The following is a 10,725-nucleotide window of genomic DNA, read 5'->3' as shown; positions in this document are numbered from 1 at the left end:
GGAGTACCATGCATTCCAGGATTGAGGGATGAGGGGTACCATGCATACCAGGATTGGGGGATGAGGGGTACCTTGGATACTAGGATTGCAGGATGAGGGGTAACATGCATATAAGGATAGGGGGTGAGGAGACCATGCATATCAGGATTGGGGGGTGAGGGGACCATGCATACCAGGATTGGGGGATGAATGGTACCATGCATACCAGGATAGGGGGTGAGGGGACCATACATACCAGGATAGGGATGAGGGAGTACCATGCATACCAGGATAGGGGTGAGGGAGTACCATGCATACCAGGATTGGGGGATGAGGAGACCATGCATACCGGGATAGGGATGAGGGAGTACCATGCATACCAGGATAGGGGGTGAGGGGCCATGCATATCATGATAGGGAAGAGGGAGTACCATGCATACCAGGATAGGGGGTGAGGGGACCATACATACCAGGACAGGGATGACAGAGTAGCATGCATACCAGGATAGGGATGAGGGAGCACCATGCATACCAAGATTGGGGGATGAGGGGTACCATGCATACCAGGATAGGGGGTGAGGGGACCATACATACCAGGATAGGGATGAGGGAGCACCATGCATACCAGGACTGGGGGATGAGGGAGTACCATGCATACCAGGATTGGGGGATGAGAGGACCATGAATATCAGGATTCGGGGATGAGGGGTACCATGTATACCAGGATTGGGGGATGAGAGGACCATGCATACCAGGATAGGGGGTGAGGGGACCATACATACCAGGATAGGGATGAATAATAATAATAATAATAATAATAAATTTTATTTCTATAGGGCCGACATATTCCGCAGCACTTTACATTTCAGAGGGGACTTGTACAGACAATAGACATTACAGCATAACAATAATCACATAGATCATAACAGATACCAAGAGGAATGAGGGCCCTGCTCGCAAGCTTACAATCTAAGAGGGTAAAAGGGGAGACACGAAAGGTGGGTGGTAACAGTTGCCCTGATTGTATGGGCCAGCCATAATGTTAAGTGTTTAACAGTACAGACACAGAGGGCTAATGGATGCATAAAGCATGTGGGAACATGATGCAGGGAACCTGGTTATGGTAAAACTTTTGACTGTGCCACACAGGGATAGTTAGGTTAATGTGTTGAGGTGGTAGGCCAGTCTGAATAAATGAGTTTTCAGGGCACGCTTAAAATTGTAGGGATTGGGGACTACTCGTTTTGACCTGGGAAGTGCATTCCAAAGAATTGGTGCAGCACGTGTATAGTCTTGGAGACGGGAGTGGGAGGTTCTGATTATCGAGGATGCTAACCTCAGGTCATCAGCAGAACGGAGGGCACGGGTAGGGTGGTAGACTGAAACAAGGGAGGAGATATATGGTGGTGCTGAGCCATGGAGGGCTTTGTGGGTGAGGGTAATAAGTTTGTACTGGATTCTGGAGTGGATGGGTAGCCAGTGTAATGACTCGCACAAGGTATAGGCATCGGTGTAACGATTGGCAAGGAATATGATCCTGGCTGCAGCATTCAAGACAGATTGGAGGGGAGAAAGTTTGGTAAGAGGGAGACCGATTAGAAGAGAGTTACAATAGTCCAGACGGGAATGAATAAGAGAAACAGTAAGAGTTTTTGCAGAGTCAAAGGTAAGAAAAGGTCGAATTCTAGAAATGTTTTTGAGATGCAGATAATAAGAGCGAGCCAGTGATTGGATGAAGGAGTACCATGCATACCAGGATAGGGGTGAGGGGACCATACATACCAGGATAGGGATGAGGGAGTACTATGCATACCAGGATAGGGATGAGGGAGTACCATGCATACCAGGATTGGGGGATGAGGAGTACCATGCATACCAGGATTGGGGGATGAGAGGACCATGCATACCAGGATAGGGGGTGAGGGGACCATACATACCAAGATAGGGGGAGAGGGGGCCATGCATACCAGGTTTGGGGGTGAGGGGACCATGCATACCAGGATAGGGATGAGGGAGTACCATGCATACCAGGATTGGGGTGTGAGGGGACCATGCATTCCAGGATGAAGAATGGGGTGCCATGCATACCAGGATGGGGGGGTGAGGGTACCATGCATACCAGGATAGGAATGAGGGGTGCCATGTGTACCAGGATAGGAGGGTGGCAGCACATAGCAGGATGGTAGACCATATACCAATAAAAATGCTCGCCACCCGGGCGTAGAACGGGTTCATAGCTTAGTATCATATAATTTTAAAAATGAAAACAATCATTAAATATGAAGCGATAAATATAAATATAAAAAAATTGTAAAATATATAAATATAGGCAATAAATATATCAAAAATTAACAGTGCAAAATTAAAGTGACAATACTTGTGATCATTGTACATACATGAATATATACATAATGTGACAGTGTCGATATCATTGTGCATACATAAAATATTATATATCACTAGTGTATACATAATCCACACATGATATCTATATAAAAATTAATGAATAAATATAAATGCATGTATACTTAATGCACATACCAGCAAAATAAAACACATTTTTATCAAACTAAATTAATTATGAAAATAAATAAATGAATAAGTCCAAAAGTACTCCTAGTGGGAATTTCACCAAAAGACCATAAATTCTTGATATGGTTCCATCATTCTTATCCCCTTCTTTTGAGGTTCACACCATCAGGCTCTTCCATTCCCACTCCCTCAGAGTAGCAGTCACAAACCAAACCCCCAGCTCAACCACAACCATCCCAGACCATTGCACATTTTTTTTGATGTAGGACTTCATTCCTCCAAATTACCAGCCCTTATCCTGGGAGACTTCAACATCCCCATAAACAGCCCCACCTCTCATCTGCATCACAGCATCTATCACTTTTCATGGCCTCTCACAGCTCTCAACCACACAAAGGCTGTAACACTCTTGTGAGGTCTTTGTTTGGCTCTGTTCAATCTCAGACCTAGATAATTCACCTTTTCCCATTTCTGATCACAACATTCTCTTTTTCACGCTCACAAATCCTCGCCCACCCTAGCAAACTCCTACCTATCACACATTCAGAAATCTACAAGACATTAACCCTCATAACCCCCAGACTCCCTGCATACATCACTGTCTCCTCTTTTTTCCTGTCCTGATCTGGTTGTATATCACTACAATGACACTCTCAGAAGCACCTTGGACCAAGTAGCACCTGTCATACTCAGAACTTGCAAACACAGAGTAAAGCAGCCCTGGTTCACTAAAATCCTCAATATCTTCCCCTCCTCCTTCAAACACTCTATCATTACTCCATTATTTTAAAAAAAATCCTCTCTCGACCCATCCTGCCCACATAACTACAGACCAGTTTCCAATCCCCCCTTTATCTCTAAACTCTTGGAACGCCTGGTCTACTCGCACCTTACCGTTACCTCTCCAGTTGCTCTCTCACAGGTCTATCACAGTCAGACTTGATCTCATCTCCATTCTTACCCTTTATGTCAATACTGAATGAGGGACACTTTCTAAGTATAAAAAAAGGTTACATGCCTCTATAGAGAGAGACAGAGAGAGAGACAGCCAGAGATTCTGCCAATACATTCAAACATCCAGGGAACCTCAGTCCCGGTTGGAAAAATACAGATCTGCTCCATTGACCATCGCTGAACTATGGATATGTTTGTAGAAAGCCAGGATTGGGACCTGCTGGTCACCTGGCTCGATGGAGATGTTTGGAGAATACAGGTTGTGACCTTTGGTTCAACTGGCCTTGTACCTGAATGGATTGTCATCTTCCTACACTTGTCATTACTTTCTCTCTGTGTGCATGCCACAGGTGGTGTTGTTGACTATGAGAGCTCTGAAGTAACAGCTGCCATTATCCTGGTGGGTCAGTGGTAGGGTGAAACTCCGTAATATGCACCATCATAGGCTACTGTGCTGGGACTGTTCTACCTATTATCTGCTTGTTTTGTGGTTCACTAAAGCATTGCCACATTGTTTTACCCTCACCCTGTGTTGTCTGAGTAGCGTTATGTCCACATTAAAAGGAAAGCAAGCATTCGGAGGGACGATCCCTGGTCCACGCAGTTTCAGTTAGCGGACCGGGGCACCCGTCGACCCCCCATGTCTCCACGTTATGGTGGCAGCAGTGGGATACTACTCAGCCTGGTGGAACCAGGGGGAACTGCAGGGGACTGGTGTTCTCACACACTGTCCAAGGCTCCACTACCAGGACGGTATCCAGACAGACCTAGCAGACCATTGATGAGGCAAGCACAGAAGGTTTTGGATGCTACTATGTCCAACCCCACCAACTCGGCCTTGGAAAGAATGTCGGGGTAGCTATTTAGGGAGGGCTAAATTAACCCTTCACGGTTGAGCCAGTGATGTCCAAATTATTCCAGTGTTGCTAGCAACTCAAATGACCACACAGAGACAGGGGTCTCTGTACGGGAGGATCGAGACAGATCACTAAGCCCCTTTATTTTAGTCACATCTTTTATAATCTTTTGCTTAATTATGCAAGGTTCTCAAGTACCAATAAAATCATTTCACTTTGTAAGCCAATAATATTGCAAGAAAACCGAAAACTACATATATGTCCGTATCCAAATTGAAAGTAGTATAATGGCATATTCTTCAGAGTTTTACACCCCCGCCTCCCTTATCTTTGCACCTGATGAGAACAGTCTGGTTTCATGACAGTTTGAACTTTTACCTAATTACAAAATTTATCTTACAGCAACAAAAACGGAGAAACGAAACCTTCAGAGAATGGATAAAACGAAACTTCAACTCTGATTTTAGTATTAACCCTTCACAAGAAGACCAGATTTAATGTATAGCCGCAACAGGAAACCTAAACTACCGGAGCTGGGCCAGCTTTGACAAAATGAATGTAATTTAATTTAGGAACTACTGAATGCGGAGGAAGCCATGTGTGGACTCAATGGATACCAGTTGGTTTTTATCAAAAATGTGTGGAGTTTATTTTTGCAAGGAGGAAATGTTGTGGACTGTTCCCCCATAAGTGGATAAGGATGATCGGAATCCTATCACATCTGGCTAATTAAGATGGGGGAGCAATGTAGAGACACAGCATTGTATCTTAATTAACCAGACAATTTTTAGCAAACCAATAAGAATCGACTGTTATCTGTATGTTGGCTTTTGAATTTATGTGTTGGTCAAGAAAACAAACTTTTGCTTGAGTAAGCCTGTAATATTGACATTTCACATAACATATTGGGCTCTTATCCTTGATGACTAGTGATGTTTACTGACATGTTAATAATGCATTGTGCAGGCCAGATAGTTTGGTGACTTCGAAAACAGGAGGAAAAACTATGCAAATAGATTAAATAATCAAGTAATGCTACTTGATCTCATCTCCAATCTTACCCTTTATATCAATACTGAATGAAGTACACTTGTTAAGTATAAAAGAGGTTACATGCCTCTATAGAGAGAGGCAGAAAGAGACAGCCTGATAATCTGCCAAGACACTCAAACATCCAGGGGACCTCAGCCCCAGTTGGAAGAATACAGATCTGCTCCATTGACCAACACTGAACCATGAATATATTTGGAGAAAGCCATGATTGAAAGCTGCCGGTCACCTGGCTAGATTGAGATATTTGGAGAAGCCAGGTTGTGGCACGAGTCAATTGACCTTAGATTTAAACAGACTGTCATCTTCCTACACTTGCCATTTCCTCCTCTCTGTGTGCATGCCACAGTTGGAGTTGTCGACTTTGGGAGCTTTGAAGTAACAGCTGCCATTATCCTGGCAAGTCAGCAGAAGGGTGAGACTCCGCAATGTGCACCATTTTGGGGTACTATGCTGGGACTGTTCTACATGTTATCTGCCTGTCTTGTGGTTCACTAAAGCATTGCCACACTATTTTACTTTCACCCTGTGTTGTGTGAGAAGTGTTATGCCCAACTTAAAAGGAGAGAGGGCGTTCGATGAGATGATCCCTGTTCCATGCGGTTTCGGCTACCGGACTGGGGCACCCACCGACCCGCCCGTATCACCGCACTAAACAAGCCCAACTTTTCCAAACTTTCATCATATGAGAGAACTCCATCCCTTGTAATAATCTAGTTGCCCGTTTTTGAACTGAGTCTAACTTCTGAATATCCCTTTTAAAATGTGGAGCCCAAAACTGGATCCTGGTGTTCTAGATGTGGCCTCATAAGTGATTTAAAAGGGGTAATAATACCTTGAGATCACAGGATTTTATCTTTTTAAAGATCCTAAAATCTTGTTTGCTTTTGCGGCGGCTGCTTGACAGTGAGTGCTGCTGCTCAGCTTACTTGTAACGAGAATACCCAAGTCCTTCTGTTTTGTAGTCCTGAGTATACTCCCATTTAATGCATATGCAGCAATAGGATTACTCCGTCCCTGGTGCATTACTTTACATTTATATACATTATATCTCATTTGCCAAGTGTTTGCCCACTCAGTTATCTTACGCACCTGTACTTTGTGTCTCCTTCCACCTCATTTTAGATTGTAAGCTCTTACCAGCAGGATCATCATTATTTTGCATGAATTATTGCATTATTATTATTTATTATTATTATACATTTATATAACGCCATTTATTCCATGGCGCTTTACATGTGAGAAGGGGAAATATAGACAAGTACAATAATCATGTGTAAGACAAGGGACACACAAGTACAGGAGAGACAACCCTGCCTACTAGGGCTCACAGTCTACAGGGATGGGTGAGGATACAGTAGGAGAGGGTAGAGCTGGTTGTGCAGTGGTTCAATAGACTGAGGATCATTGCAGGCTGTAGGATTGTCATAGAATGGTACAGTTGGAAGGGACCTCCTGGGCAATCTGGTCCAACCATCTGCTCAAAGCAGGATTCGCTAAATCATCCCAGTCAGATGTCTGTCCAGCCTCTGTTTGAAGACTTCCATTGAAGGAGAACTCACCACTTCTCGTGGCAGCCTGTTCCACTCATTGATCACTCTAACTGTCAAAAAGTTTTTTCTAATATCTAATCTGTGTCTCCTCCCATTCAGTTTCATCCCATTGCTTCTAGTCTTTCCTTGTGCAAATGAGAATAAAGTTGATCCTTCTACAATGTGACAGCCCTTTAGATATTTGTAGACAGCTATTAAGTCTCCTCTCAGTCTTCTCTTTTGCAAACTAAACATTCCCAAATCCTGCAACCTTTCCTCATAAGACAGGATTTGCAGACCGGTCACCATTCTGGTCGCTCTTTTCTGAACTTGCTCCAGTTTGTTGATGTCTTTTTTAAAATGTGGTGCCCAAAACTGGACACAATATTCCAGATGAGGTCTGACCAAAGAGGAGTAGATGGAAATAATGACTTCACGTGATCTAGACTGTATGCCTCTCTCTCTCTTCACTAGAACAGAACAGGTGGGTCTTCAGGTTCTTCTTGAAGGTTTCCGTTGATGGTGAGAGTCTGATATGTTGCGGCAGAGAGTTCCAGAGTATGGGGAAAGCAAGGGAGAAGTCTTGTATACGGTTGTGGGAAGAAGAGATGAGGAGATTAGAGGAGATCTTGAGATGATCGAAGGTTGCGTGAGGGTAGGTACCGGGAGACCATGTCACAGATGTATGGAGGAAACAGGTTGTGGATGGCTTTGTATGTCATGGTTAGGGTTTTGATCTGGAGCCTCTGGGCAATAGGAAGCCAGTGAAGGGCCTGGCAAAGGGGGGAGGCTGGGGAGTAGTGAGGAGACAGGGGGATTAGTCGGGCAGCAGAGTGTAGGATGGACTGGAATGGTGCCAGAGTGCTAGAGGGGAGACCAGAGAGTAGGAGGTTGCAGTAGTCGAGGCAAGAGATGATAAGTGCGTGCACTAGTGTTTTTGTGGTTTCATGGTTGAGGAATGTGCGGATCTGGGAAATATTTTTGAGTTTGAGGCACCGGGAGGAGGCAAGGCCTTGGATATGTGGTTTGAAAGAGAGTGCAGAGTCGAGGATCACCCCAAGGAACTGAGCGTGCAGGACTGGGGAAAGCAAGCAGCCATTGACATTGATGGATAGGTCTGGTGGAGGGGTAGAGTGAGATGGGGGAAAGATGATGAATTCTGTTTTGTCCATGTTCAGTTTGAAAAAGCGAGCATAAAAGAAGGCTGAGATAGCAGACAGACATTGTGGGATTTTGGTCAGTAAGGAGGTGAGCTCAGGTCCAGATAGGTAGATCTGCGTGTCATCGGCGAAGAGGTGGTACTACAAACCATGGGATTCTATGAGCTGTCCCAGGCCGAAGGTGTAGATGACTGTTGTATATGAACTGTTGAATTTTAAAGCACTGCAGGATATGTTGACGCTATATAAACAAAGATTATATTATTACATCAGAGCACCAGCCAATGCTCATCGAGTGCTGATTAAATCCAAGCACCCAGATACTCAAGTATCACCAAGCACGCTTGCTCAGGCTGCCACGAGAAGTGGTGAGTTCTCATTCAATGTAAGTCTTCAAACAGAGGCTGGACAGACATCTAACTGGGATGATTTAGCGAATCCTGCTTTGAGCAGGGGGTTGGACCAGATGGCCCAGGAGGTCCCTTCCAACTCTACGATTCTATGATTCTATAACTTTGTCATAAAATGAGTGGCTAGTTCAACCTCATAATGTGTACCAGAATCAATATGGAAGACTTATTCAAGCACTTTGGATTAATTACTTGATATGATTTATCTGTATAGCATATTGCAAATGATTTTCTAGATGACAAGCTTATGAACTGTTCCTTGTACGGCTTTTTTAATGTCCTCATTTCTCAGACTGTATATAATGGGGTTAATCAAAGGTGTAAACACAGTGTATAGCAATGAGAGGATCTTACTCACGGTGAGTGTGAGACCCTTTGATGGGACAACATAAATGCTAAACAGAGTCCCGTAGAATATGGAGACCACAGTGAGGTGGGAGCTACAGGTGGAGAAGGCTTTCTGTCTACCGGTACTGGAAGGAATCCGTAAGACTGCTACAACTATGTAAGTATAAGACAATACAATGATTGTGGCTGGAATCAAGACAGATGGAGTGCCTAATAAAAAAATTTCCAAGTGTACCCTAAAGGTGTCAGAACAGGCAAGATCTATCAATGGCATAAAGTCACAAAATAAATGGTCAATGATATTGGGTCCACAAAAGTTTAGATTTGCTATTGTTATCGTGTAAATAAAAATCGGAGAAAGTCCGAACAAAAAACAAAAGAGGGTCAATATGACACAATGTCCACTTGTCATGACAGATATATAATGGAGGGGGTTACAGATGGCCACATATCGGTCATAAGACATCACAGCAAGAAGAAAGCACTCAAATGTTTCTAAGGCACCAAAAAAATAACATTGAGTGATACAGTCATCAAACGTCATGATCCCCCCATTATCTAGAAGAATATGGAGCAGATTGGGGACAATATCTGAGGTCAACAAGATGTCACTGATGGACAGTTGTGAGATGAAGAAGTACATTGGAGTGTGGAGGTTCTTGCTGGTGGACACCAAGATGACGATTAGGAGATTCCCACATATTATCATAAAATAAACCATAAGGAACAAGCAGAAGAGGAAAAGTCTTCGACTGTTACTAACTTGAAATCCTAAAAGTAAAAACTCTGTAACGAACGTCTTGTTGTTCTCCTGTTTTTAGACCAAAGAAAGAAATGATGGAAAGTGTTAAACTCAAAAAAGAAATAACTTTTATTAATAATACTAGGACTTGTCTCAATGATTTAGGGAAAACATTAGTCTGTTACATTCAGTGTAGTTTTTACTATACCGTCAGTTAATAACATTACATGATCAAAAAGTGATGAAAAAATGTAGAACAATAAAACCAAAAATAGAAAAAAATAAGTGTAACAAGGTTGTGTGAACGGAACAGGTTTGATTCTGGATTTCTTGTTGCTGAAAGTAATTGACAATTCTCAATGGTCGTTTTTACATTGTGCATAAATTTCCTTTGAGATCTTCAGGAAAATAACAGAAATGTCTACAAGAAATGGGCATCCTAACGTTACTTAAATTATACTTCTCTCTATACTGTCTATATCCGCTATGGAGGAACCTGCAGCATCACTATACCCCGAGAAGGTGCCTCTTCAGTGACGGTAATTTATCATCTGTAGATGAAGGGTTTTGTGTCAGATTCAAAGCTCTCGTAATTGCATTAATTCTCAGATTTGTTGCTGACATTTCTCTTCTCGCTCTCTTCACCTGAATCAGGTTCACGGAAATCAGTGCTCAGCTGTAAGTGATAATCCTTTTTATAAGTCTAGGAAGATTTTCACTTGAAAAATGTTTGATCTCAATCTGTGATTATTATAGTTTCTTTTTTCGATCAAATAGTGCAACAAAGAATAAATAAGAATTTATTATGTAAAACACGAGATAATAAATCTACACTGACAAGTTATTGTTATATATGGAAAAAATGCTATATGTAACCTAAATCTTAACAGATATTCATCAAATGTCATGGTCACAGTTACATATTTTGTCTTCTGTTCAGAGATTTGTCCATTTCTTCATTTCTTGCATTTTGATTATCAGACATTTTTAATCTTTAAGTCTTTCCTTGAGTTTATTACACATTTGTTACTCACATTAGATATTTCTTTAATCTTGACATTCATCTTCACATTATTTTCCTCTAGTTACTCTAGAGACATATATAATAATGTTAGGTAGCAGCTTACTGAGCTTCCATGCGCACCAGACACAGAAAACTGG

General features: G+C 42.6%; 1 protein-coding gene across 1 annotated transcript; it reads right to left on the bottom strand.

Moving 5' to 3' along the window:
- Positions 1-8,706: 8,706 nt before the first annotated feature.
- Positions 8,707-9,621, bottom strand: LOC141050111 (olfactory receptor 6N1-like). The gene has a single exon (XM_073546944.1). It carries the CDS (start codon positions 9,541-9,543, stop codon positions 8,707-8,709), a length of 837 nt encoding a protein of 278 aa, XP_073403045.1. The 5' UTR covers positions 9,544-9,621.
- Between the last annotated feature and the right edge of the window lie 1,104 nt (positions 9,622-10,725).

Source organism: Dendrobates tinctorius, unplaced genomic scaffold (assembly GCF_039654945.1).
Source record: "Dendrobates tinctorius isolate UK_male_01 unplaced genomic scaffold, ASM3965494v1 ptg000151l, whole genome shotgun sequence".
NCBI lineage: Eukaryota > Metazoa > Chordata > Amphibia > Anura > Dendrobatidae > Dendrobates > Dendrobates tinctorius.
Note: the sequence above shows the minus strand (reverse complement) of the source record. Positions and strands in the feature narration are given on the sequence as shown.

What these genes read in the sequence shown, in the direction of transcription:
- LOC141050111 (XM_073546944.1), bottom strand. Translation starts at nt 9,543, where the DNA reads ATGGTTTATTTTATGATAATATGTGGGAATCTCCTAATCGTCATCTTG.